This window comes from Pristiophorus japonicus, chromosome 1 (assembly GCF_044704955.1).
Source record: "Pristiophorus japonicus isolate sPriJap1 chromosome 1, sPriJap1.hap1, whole genome shotgun sequence".
Classification (NCBI taxonomy): Eukaryota; Metazoa; Chordata; class Chondrichthyes; family Pristiophoridae; genus Pristiophorus; species Pristiophorus japonicus.
Window position 1 is genome coordinate 531,378,436 of NC_091977.1, and position 14,854 is coordinate 531,393,289.

Consider the following 14,854-nt stretch of genomic DNA (forward strand, 5'->3'; position numbering starts at 1 on the left):
AGTCAGCATTTGCAGTCTAGCTGTAATCCGCCAACTTTGTAAGGGATGAGGACACTGGGTGAGCACAACAGTGAAATTACTAATTCAAATTCTTCATTTTATGTTGCAATGTGTCGAGTGAACTTGGTATTAATATTTAGTTATCTGACTGGTGTCAGTCGTCAATTGTTACTGGGAAAAAGCATGTCTTTCTTGACCAATCGCCTCATTAGTCTCCGGTTATTCCCTATTGTTGATCTGTTGTTGCGTGCAGGTTGTGGCACACTTTCCATTCTGTTTCCAGTTTGTCCACTGATAATTGGAGCCTAGGTTCCTTCCTCCTCCTCTAAAGCATTTCTCACTCCAGGGCTTTCAGTATTGCAATAACACTGTCGGTTTATAGTCGTTCAGTCTAATGAGGCACAGGTATTCATTCTACTGTCTCCTGAAGTCAAAGAAGATCGCAAGACCACATCATATAACTGAAAAGCTGAAATTCAGTTAAGCGTTTTCTTTTTGACCCTTGGCCTTGCTACAAGGTACCTGGACATTGAGCAAGCAAAGACACATTCCGGGTCATAAGCAGGTCTCACTTACAAGTGGTCTGAGACAGTGAACCAGTGAAAAATATGCCGAGGAGAGACCCAAAACTTAACAGGAATTTCCAGTATAATAGTACTAAAACACATTGTGAGAATCCTGGGAAGTCACCATTTCAGATTCTCCCCAAGAACTAGCATGGTCTAAATGAAACAAGTATTACTAGTTACAGGTTCAAGTTTGCATTATGTAACTGTTACACGATGATTCTTTGAATAATCATATTTATAAACTCGTGTAAGATTTCCTGGGTGGACCCAATAGAGGAAACCGAGGCTCTAGGCCATCCTTAACTGAAATTAAAAGGTTGACATAAGCAGCATTCCTAGCAGAATAAGTCAGATACTGTAATGTATTAAGTCTCGCTTATACTGATATAATCATAGTCACCAATAAAGGTCATGTCAAATCTTATGGCATTTAAGAGTGGAAAGGGTTAATGCGCCAGGAACATGAAACTCCAACAATATTTCTTCAATATTGACATGGAAACAAAACAAAATGATTTATTGCACTAATGGGATGACACACCACTGGAATTAAAAGTTACATATAAGTTAATTCATCAGTGGCAACATGTTATGTTGCAGTAATTCAATCAAGCAGTTCTGATGATGTCCAAATGCATGACTGAAGCTTGAGCAGTTTATAAACGTCAGCAGAACCCCATAATGAATTACAGCCTTAAACTCAATTGCAGTTACCATAAGAACAGATGCAGACATTACAACAGCGATTCTTACACCAAAGACATCAAATTATTCATACTGATCTGTAAGCTGTACCCCAGGATCATAGGTCAGAAAAACATGCGTCATAATATAACTTCTGTGCTGGATTTCAGGGAATTATGGGCTAGAAATTGATCAAAGGCGGCCACCGCCCATTTACTGCCCTAAATACCGCTAAGATTTGGCAATTAACGCCGGCGGAACATTGATCAAAAGAATAGGGAAAAAACCACCCGGCGGGAAAAATGGACATTGCAGGTAGATTCTCGGCGGTCCAAGTCAAATTAAGTCCGAGGTGAGAGTCGGCCTAGGGAGTGGGGAAAGCACGAAAAATATTTTTTCAAAAAACAAAACATCAGAAAGTATTCAGGACCCTTTTCCACTGAATCGCTGCAAAAGAATTTTTTCAAAACGTTCACCTGCCTTTTTTGTTGTTGCAGGTTTTCATACCTACCGTCCATCGAAAGGCTGGTCTGACTGGGCGTTTTTATTTTTTTAAGTAGTACAGGTCACCGCTCCCACCAAACTCTGGCGGGAGCGATTTTCCCAGCGTTGCATGCCGGCAGTCCCCTCCCCAGCAGTATTTCAAAACCGCCAGCGAAAGACTGCAATGAATTTCCCAACGAATCCCTAGGAGTCCATGATGAGATCAGCCATGATCTTATTCAATGGCGGAGCAGGATCGAGGGGCCAAATGGCCTACTTCTGCTCCTATTTATGTTTTTATGAAAGAAAGAGCGCCCAAAACAAGGAAATACCGCAGTAGGCTGATCAATTTCTAGCCCCATGTCTCTTATTTTCCTCTTTCCAAAAATGCTGGCTTGCAGCATCCTTTCTATTATTCAAAAGATATTCAGTGCCATAGAAAGAAATGCAATGTAGATGATAGGGCAAGAAAGAGGATTTATTTATTTATTTTTTTTTAATTCATTCACGGGATATGGGCACCTTTGGGAATTTTATTCATTGCCCATCCCAAATTGATCTCAAGAAGGTGGTGGTGAGCCACCTTCTTGACAACAGAGTGGCTTGCTTGGATATTTCAGAGGGCAGTTAAGAGTCAACCACATTGCTGTGGGTCTGGAGTCACATATGGGCCACCAGTTAAGAACAGCACATTTCCTACCCTAAACACTGCTGCAATTGAGTTTACAGCTGTAATTCATTATGGGGTTCTGCTGACATTTACATTGCAAATTTTTGCAACAATCCAGTCATTTCATGGTCACCATTACTGAAACTAGCTTTTTACTCCGGATATATTTCACTGAATTTAAATTCCCCAGCTGCCGTGACAGGATTTGTCTCCGGATTATTTAGTCCAGTAACATAGCCACTATGCTACCGCACCCGTTACTGATATAGAATCCGAGGTATATGACATCACACGACTGTCACTTTGAATTACATTAAATTTACTGAGAAACCAGTCATTCAGTCCAACTGATCTATGCCGGGTTTTGATGCTCAATACAAGCCACCTCCCCCACCCCATCTAGAAGGTAGTCTTCTGGGGATTTTTCTGTCGCTTGCTCGCTCACTAATTAAAGCCAACATTTTTGGAAATACCCTGATCAAATTATTAACAAATACTTGGGTTGATAGTGAAATATTTTGACATGTTGAGATCGGGAGGTTAAGACAGTTGTGTGTATACACAGTTTGTGACTTCAGTATGCAGATGTCAACCTAGTATTAAGTACTAGAATTGAACTACATGCCACTGAAGTGATTTGCAATAAATGTGTAAATGTACCATGACTGTACTTTTGGACAGCATTCATAATCTTAAGTGTATTTATTTCTTGAAGACACAAGTTCCTTTATTAAACCTACTTCCAGACTTCATTAATGCTTGAAGTTGCACAGGAGCAGTTTGGGGCTATTTTCCCTTTATTTTGTGATTTATTTTCTTTAATGTGGGGAAGCAGCTGCAGGATTCTGCTTCATGCCTCCCCCCACCAAAATCTTCCACGGACTTGTTGAAAGGACATCACAATTATTATAATCTATTTTCTGGTACCCAGAATACCTTGGAACACCTGATTACAGTAAGGTATAAATTCAGATATTGAGGGAAGGATGGATTCCCCTTGCTAGAGAATTACTAACTGCAAATATTTATCAGCATTCCCTTTTTGTAAACTACACAATTTGTTAACCCCAGGTCCTGGGGAGGAGGCTGTGAAAAAGAGCAACAATTATCTTTTAGTCTCCTCAGTGGATACAGTGCTCTTCAGATTTCTGAGTTCTCGTTTTTTGCCCGATTTGAAATTTCAAGGGGAGAAGTCTTGGAAACATGCTCAAAGATCAGAAACATCACTCAGAGATGTTCTGGTTATCAAAAATGCCAGTTATCCAAGTTAGGTTGAGTTAATAAAAACAAAAAATGCTGAAAATACTCAGCAGGTCAAGCAGCATCTGTGGAGAGAGAAACAGAGTTTCAGGTCGATGACTCTTCGTCAGAGCTGGAAAAAGTTAAAGGTGTAACAGATTTTAAGCAAGTGCAGGGGGCAGGGAAATGAAGGGAAGGGAAGAACAAAAGGGAAGGTTTGTGATAGGGTGGAAGGCAGGAGAGATTAAAAGACAAAAAGGATGATGGTGTGAGGCAAAAAAAATGGTAATGGGACAAGTTAATCAATAAAAGATGAGTCCAGAGGAGGTGAAAATGGAAATGGCAGAATCATCAACAGCTACCAGGTGAAAAAAAAATTAAGGGCAGAGGTTAAACTCAATGTTGAGTACAGAAGGCTGTAAAGTGTCTAATCGAAAGATGAGGTGCAGTTCCTCGAGCTCACGTTGAGTTTCATTGGAGACGGAAACGGAGAAACTGTGAGAATGGAAGAGAGTCCTTACAGGAACCCAAGATTCTACCATGGTTGGCATGGCCCTTGACCATGTCCGTTCCATTTCCTGCACTTCTCCTCTTACCCCATCACTGATTCTGCCATTTCCATCTCATCTCGACACTTCTTTTGTTTCTTAACTTGTTCCATTACCATCTCTTTTTGCCTCGCACCATCATCCTTTTTGTCTTTTCTCGCCTGCCTTCCACCCTATCACAGATCTTCCCTTTTGTTCTTCCCTCCCCTCCCCACTTTCCCTGCATTTGCTTAAAAATCTGTTACACCTCTAACTTTTTTTCAGTTAACGAAGGGTCATCAACCTAACACATTAACTCTGTTTCTCTCTCCACAAATGCTGCCTGACCTGCTGAGTATTTCCAGCATTTTGTTTCCATTTAAGATTTCTAGCATCCACAATATTTTGCTTTTCTATTAGGTTTAGTTAAACCTTATTCAACGATTCCATACAGAAAGCACCAATTGCTTTTGACTTTCACATTTTCCATTTACATTTTTGTATATAGTGTCAATGGCCAGAACATCTGATTAAAATTGGTAGAAGTGATCCTATTAGAATCCGAGGTTACTCTCTGTTAACCTTATAAAGTGGTCAATTCATGTGATCTTGGTCAGTAGTGATGAATGATGGGTGGAGAGTGGGGAAGTAAGTGGAGTTGAGACCAGGATCAGATCAGCCATGATCTTATTGAATAACGGAGCAGGCTCGAGGCCAAATGGCCTACTCCTGCTCCTATTTCTTATGTTCCAATGTGAGTTGAAAGTCATTTTATTTTTTTTTCAAAATGTTGTTACTCATTAAGTTCAGCAAAGGATTGAACGACAACCCAAATTACTAAACTCCCTTTGCACGGACAAGGTAGCCATGCTAATTTCAAATTCCTTTCAGAGTTCTTTTAAATTTTTATTTCAATCAGTAATTGTACAGGTTTAGATTTTTTATTCACCCACATGGCAATGAAAAAGCAGGGTAGTAGCTGTGTACTTTGATTTTGTCCCCAATATTTTGGATTTGTTTTCCCTTATCATCATAGGCGGTCCCTCGAACGAGGATGACTTGCTTCCACAAGTTCACAGGTGTTTCGATGAAGGACCAAATGTTCCAGTCCTGAACTCCAATTGAGGGGGTGGAAGATGCCTGTGCGTGAATTTTTTGACCGTTGCACACCAGCCACCACACGGGCTTGACAGAGCTAGGTCTTGGTCCAGTGGCAAGGATTAACCAAGACGAATGGAGACCAGCTCTGCTGCACGGACCTAGCGCGCGCACATATCGCAGTGTGGGGTGGCCCGTGCTGCCCCTGGGCCCTCGGCTCTTCTGGGCCCTGTACCCTCATCTGTCGCACGTCCGCCACAATCACTCGCCGCTTCTCCGCCATAAACAAACATTCACCGCATCTCGCCACAAATCCGCCCCAACCTCTGCACCTGGGCCCTGCCGATGTTCCTGCCCACGCTCCAATACGGCGACCAGAGTTTTGATGACGTCACCCAGTCGCCCATCTCAAAATTGTCGAACACTTGGAGCAGCTCACGCTGGAGGTTAAAGTGGTATGTCGCTCCAACTCTTTACACTTGCCGATCTATGGAGAGCTGTTCTCTCGCAGGTTGAGGGGCCACGATGTCCCAAGCCCGCCGCTCCAGCTCTTTATACTTGCCGACAGGCAGAGCTGTTCTCTCTCAGGTCGCAGGTCGGGTTTTCCCTACATTACAACAGTGACTGCACTCCAAAAAGTACTTCATTGGCTGTAAAGCGCTTTGAGACATCCGATGGTCATGAAAGGCTCTATATAACTACAAATCTTTTCTTCTTTCTTTTCAATTTAAGCATTATTAATGCTGGGCAGAGGAATAGTTATCACCTTTTGCATTCTTTGCAGAAAGCCCTCCCATGTCAGGTATGAAAAAGTATGGTTTAATTACCACCTCAAAAAGCAGAGACTACTAGTTATTGATAGTTTTGTGATGTATTCACACTCATTCGTAACTAGATTAGAACATCCAAATTTTTTTCACTTTTAGTTGCACAAGGCTGATATTCATCCCATGGGTTGAATTGTATCCAATTCAAGAATGGAAAGCAGAATAGGTCACATCATCATGTATCTTAATATATTTCTTATCTACTTAACTTGTGCTCGTCATGCATTGAAGGGACATAGGACCCAAATTTGGCCCACCGGTTTTTTCGATGCGCTGACTTCCTCAGCTCAAAACGGCGCCAAAAAGATGTCCCCAGATTCTAGCTGCTCTGTTGACTCTCCCGGGGCTTGGCGCGGCATGACGATTCCATTGGGGGGTCGGAGCTAGGGCCCAGCGCGTAAGAGAGGGTCGGCAGCTGTCCGCATGCGCATTAGAGCGTTCGCGCATGCGCAGTAGCTCCTCCCAATGATGATGATGATGATGATGATGCGTGCCTGCAGCGTGGGACCCAACGCGTTCCCCCCCCCATTCCGGGCCGAGTGGCCTGCCACACAGGCTGGCCGCTGCCTTCCCGCGCTGAGGCTACAAGAAACAGGTTGGTGCGGGGAGAGTTTTGATCCTAATTGTGTAGCCAGTAATTTTAATGAGCTTACTCAAGATTTTCCTTAACCCTGTTGATGAAAATACTTTCCTACGAGCAGGAGGGACTTCTATTTTTTATTTGGATATTTTGAAAAAGTTATGTAAACATGTTTTGTCTCTTTACTTCTTTTATTTTTGTAGTTTCAGCTTCCATGAATGCTTGTTATATAGTAAATTAACTTTGCAAAGTTTGTCATCTGATGTCCTGTATCGCTGTTTGATCCTATTCACATTCTTTAGTCAAGTCATTAAGTACTTACCTGCACTGATTTCTCTGCAAGGGTTTTCTGTGCTGCCACAAGTGGCCACATACGCTGGCCCAAGTTAGTTTGGAGTAACTATTAGCTGTCCAAAGTGGCTTAAATGGCCAAAACGGGCATAGGTGGCTGGTAATGCTACCTTTTGAACAAAACTAAACTAAAAAAAATCCTAACTTACACTGGCGCAAATTGAATGTGCAAAATAGGGATTTTTAAGATACTCCAGAAAAATCAAATTGCTCCAAAAAAAAACGGAGCAACTCCTAGGCAATTTTGGGCCCCATGTCTCTTTGGAAAACATTTCAACATTAATGAAATGATACTGTCAAAATGCATCATGGTTATTCTTATATATAACATCCTAGTGAAAAAGGCACTTGATATCGGTCCCCAAAAAAATTATTTTCCAAGCACTTGCATAAAGGCAATGCTCTTTTAAGTTACTTAAGAATAGTTTTTCTTTGTGGCAGAAAGCTCAATTAGGGGAAATATACAAGAGTGTTACTTGACCGCTTTCATATATCTTATAAATTATGTTCAGAACTGAAGATGTGAATCATTGGAGACTTGCCCCCTGAATGTTTTGGAATTTTTCCCCCTTCAATTTGAGGATCATTAATGTTGGGCAGAAAATGCTTTTTGGGGAAACATAAGAACATAAGAAATAGGAACAGGATTAGGCCATACGGCCCCTCGAGCCTGCTCCGCCATTCAATAAGATCATGGCTGATCTGATCATGGACTCAGCTCCACTTCCCCACCCGCTCCCCATAACCCCTTATCGCTCAAGAAACTGTCTATTTCTGTCTCAAATTTATTCAATGTCCCAGCTTCCACAGCTCTCCGAGGCAGCAATTTACAGAGAGTTACAACCCTCAGAAAAAATTTCTCCTCATCTCTGTTTTAAATGTGTGGCCCCGATTCTAAGATCATGCCCTCTAGATCTAGTCTCCCCCAATCAGTGGAAACATCCTCTCTGCATCCACCTTGTCAAGCCCCCTCATAATCTTATGTTTCAATAAGATCACCTTTCATTCTTCTGAATTCCCATGAGTAGAGGCCCAACCTACTCAACCTTTCCCCTGAATCAACCTAGTGAGCCTTCTCTGAAATGCCTCCAAAGCAAGTATAGCCTTTCATAAATATGGAAGCCAAAACTGCACGCAGTATTCCAGGTGTGGCCTCACCTAAGCAAGATAAAGCCCTCCATGACTATGATCGTTCTGGTTCCTCCACATATGAAGATTTCTTGTGTGGACAGGACAATGATGCTTTAAATTTGCTCTGCATTGGCCAACTTGCTCCTTTTGTCCAAATACATAGAAGCACAAGCAAGTTTCCAGGCAATTCGGTGCCAATAGAACTGGGTTTAAAAGGGACAGCTACCAAACCAAACCAAAGCCTAGACAAAAGTGACTTATTTTTGTCAGTTACAGAACAGCATTGAGAAATTTTTGGCAGCAAGACTGAGTCTGAATAATTATGTATGTTGGGGAAAGGAAATAAGAGGGAGGGTAATTCTAAAATATTCTCCGACATGATTAATTAGCACTTCGACTGCATTTGATAATTGAGAATAAATAGAATGACTGAAGAAATTGCCTGTATGCAATTGAAAAATACAGTATATGCCTTTTTTCATTTACTTCGATTCCTTTCTCCTCATGTAGTATCTAGTTTCCCCTTTAAGGCATCTGTGTTATTCGCCTCAACTACTCCATATGGTAGCAAGTTCCAATTCCTACCAATCTCTGGGTAACTGCTGCCTTCCAGCTTCATTTCAGCAGCTGGTCATCAGGAAATCACTTAAAGGATTTACAAACATATGCGTAATGCTTCATGGACCACAGTGACATGCAGTAAATATCTAGTCAGGTCCATTATAATTTGTTGGCAGCAGTAATTAACTGGTCGCCCTCACCAATGTGGAGATTGATGAAGTACCACTTCAAGACAAAAAGATATGCTTGGTAGCATAGTGGTTATGTTACTGAACTAGTAATCCAGAGGCCTGGACTAATGATCCAGAAACACGAGTTCAAATCCCACCACAGCAGCTGGGGAATTTAAAATTCAGTTAATTAACTCTAAACAACAAAAGGCAAGTATCAATAATGGTGACTCGGGGCCCAAGTTTCACCCTCTGGAAAAACAGCGCATCTCGATAAGGTGCGCCGACTTACTGGAAGAAAAAGGGCGGCGAAAACTTACGTTGTGATTCTCCGGTCACCTCAGGACGTCTTCATGCTTGGCGTGGCGCAGCACAAGGGGTCGGGGACGGTGCCAGGTCCCGGCGCTGAAAACAGTGCCGGGACCTCTGCACATACGCGCTAGTGTGCGCATGTGCAGTAGCTCCAAGCCCCTGAAGCTGCATGGGAGGGGCCCAACCCTAGCCGAATGGCTCACCGGGCGAAGATCGGACTGGACCTCTCTTCCCCCACCGCTTACTGACAGTGGGAGGGGGCATCTCAGCACGCTGTTCGAGAGCTCCCGGTGCTGCAGTAGGCGAGTAGAAATAATTTTTTATTTATTGATTAATTTAAAAAAAACTTTTAATATTTGATTTTTTAATTTTTGGTTGATTTATTGAATTATTTATTTATCATTCATTATTGATGATGGCTCTTTATTTGTAAAAGTGAAGTGTTTAATGTTTGTAAACTTCCCTCCGCCCCCCTATCTTTCGTTCCCTACGCCTGATTTATAAGTGTAGGCAAGGTTTTTCTGAGCGTACAAAAATCTACACTTACTCCATTCTAAGTTAGTTTGGAGTAAGTTTTCGCTGCCTAAACTTGCAAAACAGGCTTAAGTGGCTGGACACGCCCCCTTTTGAAAAAAAAATCTGTTCTAAAATGAAACTATGCTAACTGACTAGAACTAGAGCAAACTAAATGCCGAGAATTGCAATTTCTAAGATGCTCCATTCTAAACTAGTTGTTCCAAAAAAATAGGAGCAACTCAGGCCGAAACTTCAGCCCTAGGAAACTACCGGAATGTTGTAAAAACCCATCTGGTTCACTCATGTCCTTTAGGGAAGGAAATCTGTCGCCCTTACCCAGTCTGACTCCAGACCCACAGTAATGTGGTTGACTCTTAACTACTCCTCTGAAATGGCGGCACCTTCTCAAGAGCAATTAGGAAAGGGCAATAAATGCTGGTCTTGGCATCAACGCCAACATTCCATGAATGAATACATTTTTAAAAATCTACTATTCTTTTGTTCAATTTGGATCACAAACGTCTAGTAACACAAAAGTCGCATTTGTAATTGTTCACATCAACTTGCCTTGTATAAAAATATCAAGTTATTTCAAGAGTGAACACAGGATGGTGTGAAAGAAAAAAAAACTGTGTTTAATGGGCTTTGTAAAAGAAAAACTTGCATTTTTATAGCGCCTTTCACAACCACCGGACGTCCTAAAGCGCTTTACGGCCAATTAAATGCTTTTTGAATTGTGATCACTGTTGCAATGTTGGAAACGCAGCAGCCAATTTGTACACAGCAAGCTCCCACAAATAACAATGTGATAACCTGTTTTTTTTTTTAAAAAAGTGATGTTGATTGAGGGATACATATTGGCTAGGACACCGGAGATAACTTCCCTGCTCTTCTTCAAAATAGTGCCATCGGATTTTTATATCCACCAGAGAGGCACCAGCTAAGCCATTCCTCTGACAGTACAGCACTCCCGCAGATTTTTGTGTTCAAGTCCCTGGAGTGGGACCTGTACCCACAACCTTCTGACTCCAAGAGGGTGCTACCACTGAGCCACAGCTGGCACTTGAAGTCTGTATTTGCTTTAACTGATTCCTTCATTCATAGAATTTTACCTAATTCAAAGGTCATAGAATTCCATTACCCACCTGCATTCCATGTAAACTTATCAAACAGAATTGATGGGAACTCAATGTCATGTTCACATCATCAACTTAAATAATTTCAAATTTAAGATGCAGGAAAGAAGGGCATCAACAAGATTTATGCAAGGTGTTTCTGAAGACTAAGCACATTCCATTTAAAATAAAATTTTCTTCCACTGGAAAAAATTGAGTCATTTTTAAAAAGGTTTTTTTAGGTGCAATGAGTTTGCATATTTATTTATATTTTAAAGAGTACAGGTATGCACAGTTGTGATGAAATATTGTTAAAAATAGCATGTTGTAAAGTCATGTTTCTTAAAAATATATCTCAAGATACACAAAACTGATGAATTGCTCCAACATATACATTTAGTACTTGAAAACCTCACAGCTCAGTCATTAACACATACTTAAACACTTCTGCAATCATTCCCCAATAATAATTCAGTCATCCCCACTGAAGAAGTAGTTGCGACATGAATATAAAATGCTCTTGGATACGTACCTTGATGATTGATGGAATTTTAGAGTTGAGGTTGTCATAGGTAAAATGCAATCGGGTGCAGAAGGAGCATTTGTAGAGCAAAGGGTCCTGGTAAAACTCAATCTTTCCACTTGCATTTCGCTTGTCCAGACAAACAGTGCAATCAGAAAAGTTGATCACCTTCCTCAATACCAATTCTGGAGCTGAAGAGCATGCAGTAGATTGAAATTATTGAATGAATATGAACGACAGCATCATTGTACAATTATCCCAACAGAAAGCTCACATATGGTGTGTATATATTTATATATCTACGTATAATTTAACAATCTTGCCTATTGCATAAACCTTACTTCATGATTTTGAGTTAAGATTTTTGTGAAGATTTAACATTAAAACTACTTTTAGAATTGGAAGACGATGAAATTGTTAATATTTTAACCATCACAATTAGTTGATGTCTGCTTATTTTTCTGACATTTTTCATGTGCAAATGATGATATTCAACAATTCTTTTTTAAAAATCAAAACATTACCTATTTTACAATAACTTCATTAAATGTATCTGGTCAATTGTCCTGTACCGTAATATATTCATTCGGGTTCTTACTTGTGGTTTCAGCTTCTGCCAAAAGCAGTGTTGGGAGAGAAAGTGGGGGCAGGAAAGTGTCATAAAAAGAATTGCATTTCTATAGCGTCTTTCACGACCTCAGGATGTCCCAAAGCGCTTTACAGCCAATTAAATACTTTTGGAGTGCAGGCACTTTTGTAAAGTAGGAAACGCAGTAGCCGATTTTGCACAGCAAGCTCCCACAAACAGCAATGTGATAATGACCAGATAATCTGTTTTAGTGATGTTGATTGAAGGATAAATATTGGCCAGGACACCGGGGATAATTCCCCTGCTCTTCTTCAAAATAGTGCCAGGGGATCTTTTACGTCCACCTGAGAGCGCAGACGGGGCCTCGGTTTGACGTCTCATCCAAAAGATGGCATTTCCGACAGTGCAGCACTCCTTCAGTACTGCACTGGAGTGTCAGCCTAGATTTTTTATGCTCAAGTCCCTGGAGTGGGACTTGAACCCACAACCTTCTGACTCAGAGGCGAGAGTGCTACCCACTGAGCCGTGGCTGACACTTTAACTGTTATGAAACATGGACTATATTCACTTACTGGCAGTAATCGGTAAAACTGCAAAATCAATGTGAAGAACTGGACTGCCTCAAGTACACTTTTGCAACAAAACTTAAAAGAAATGCAACAATGAACTTTATGCATTTTCTCAGATGATGATTGAGACTAGGTTAACTATACAATTGACTCTATTGCTTTCAATACAATGGCCATGCGACAAATGTGCATAATATGAAATTGCTCCTGGTGATAAGGAAATCTCTCATCGAACTGGCATGCACACTAGTTAAAGCAGCTTGAAGTGCTGTTCATTCCACTGTAAAGCACAGAAGAGATGAAAGCCACATGCAGCTGTGCATAGCATAAAAGATCTACATCCCATGAAAAAAAAAAAAATTTATTCACCAACACAATTCCTCTAGCTTGCACACCAGTGGGCATGATTCCCAATTAAGATCATGAAAAGCACTGCACTCATACCAGGATTTAATGGCCAATTATACTGAACATCTTGCTTCATAGCAATACAACACTTCCAGCAACAGCTGTCAAACTAGCATCAGTTTAAGTTTTGGTGTTGGATATGAAGATGTCGTGCCACCCTGATATCAAGCTCTTGCAACCTTTATAATAGCAACTGGTGCAAAGAAAACTTTTTAAACACTTCAATTATAAACTTGAGCTGTTCCGACAGTACAATGGGTATGTTTTAATAAAGGAAAAATACTTCATTTATATAGCATCTTTCATGACCTCAGGACGTCCCAAAGTGCTCCATTGTCCATCGTTTATCTTTGAATTACAATCACAGTTGTAATGGAGGGGACTGTGGCAACCAATTAGCATGCCAAGATCCCACAAACAGCAATACAATAAATGACAAATTAAACTGTTTGTGGCATGGGCTCATCCTGTCCACGAGATCCATCTCCTGCTCCCTCAACCCTATCCCCAACCAAACTGCTGACCGACCAACTTCCCTTCTTGGCCCCCAAGTTAGCTGATATCGTTAATGGCTCCCTCTCCTTAGGTGCTGTTCCCCTCCCCTTCAAATCTACCATCATCATCCCTCTCCTCAAAAACTCTACCCTTGAACCCTTTGTCCTTGCAAACTACCAACAAATCTCCAACCTCCCTTTCATAAGAACATAAGTAATAGGAGCAAGAGTAGGCCACCTGGCCCCTCGAGCCTGGTCCACCATTCAATGAGATCATGGCTGATCTGATGTTGGCCTCAACTCCATTTCCCCACCCTCTCCCCATAACCCTAGACTCCCTTATCTTTCCTCTCTAAAGTCCTTGAATGTGTTGTCGTCTCCCAAATCCATGCCCTTGTTTCCTACAACTGTATGTTTGAATCCCTCCAATCAGGTTTCCATCCCACAACCGTACTGAAACGGCTCGTCAAAGTCACAAATGACACCCTATTATCCCTCATCCTTCTCGACCTGTCTGCAGCCTTTGAGATGGTTAACTACACTATTCTCTTCCGTCTTCCAGCTGAGCGGCATAACTATTATTCACAAATTAACAAACTCCATTTCATTCTCAACTACCCTGCTTTATTAAATAATTTTGCATTCCCACACTTGCAGGAGCAGACATGCGGAAAGGATCTATTTCACTCACCTAAGATGTCCATGAAGGCTCGATCCCAAAACTCATCCACTGTGTAACATTCTGCTGAGGTAATGTTGACTGACAGAACAATGTCGTCCTCCACATACTTCAAGATGAGGTTGTTTACTACAATGTTTACATTGTTCACAACACGCCTGATCAGACTCTGTACATAACCTACAGCAGGATAAAAGAGCAAGACATAATTAACGTCACTTAACTCTACACAGCAAGTCTTTGCAACACATGGAGACTTAGAATCATAGAATGGTTACAGCACAGTAGGCCATTCGGCCCGTTGAACCCATGCTGGCTCTCTGCAAGAGCACTTCAACTCGTCCCACTCCCCTGCCCTTTCCCGATCCTATTGATTTTATACAGTGGCACAGAACTACTGCACGACCATTACAATTAACTATTTTCAACCACGCTCGCTGTTCCAACTTTCTCCTTCCATCTCGAAAAATAATAGTCAACGGTCGTATTGGGCCAGAACATTCCCGAACAGCATCTCTGTTCTCACACGCAACCGGTTTTCGAGAGTTCTCCCTCCCCCACCATCTCAGCTTGCTCAAAACCGTGAAAAATAAAAAGGTATAAATCACTAACAATTACCGATAAAACTGGCAATATTGATGTTTCAAATATTTTATTATACTGTCGGGGTTTTTTTATATAAATGGGATCCTTTTTTTTTAAATCGGAGTGTTAACTACAATCAACAAAGAATGAGACAGGAAACAATAGAAGTGGATT

General features: G+C 41.3%; 1 protein-coding gene across 9 annotated transcripts in view; it reads right to left on the reverse strand.

Moving 5' to 3' along the window:
• LOC139277917 (intermembrane lipid transfer protein VPS13B-like) overlaps nucleotides 1-14,854 on the reverse strand; it is a 1,209,249-nt gene that overhangs the window by 1,104,271 nt on the left and 90,124 nt on the right. For all 9 annotated transcript variants that reach the window (XM_070896555.1, XM_070896554.1, XM_070896561.1 and 6 more), the window contains exons 5-6: nucleotides 14,108-14,275; nucleotides 11,366-11,547 (exon numbers count right to left, since the gene is read on the reverse strand). In XM_070896555.1, the coding sequence (XP_070752656.1) occupies nucleotides 11,366-11,547; nucleotides 14,108-14,275 (350 nt within the window). The remainder of the gene's footprint in view (nucleotides 1-11,365; nucleotides 11,548-14,107; nucleotides 14,276-14,854) is intronic.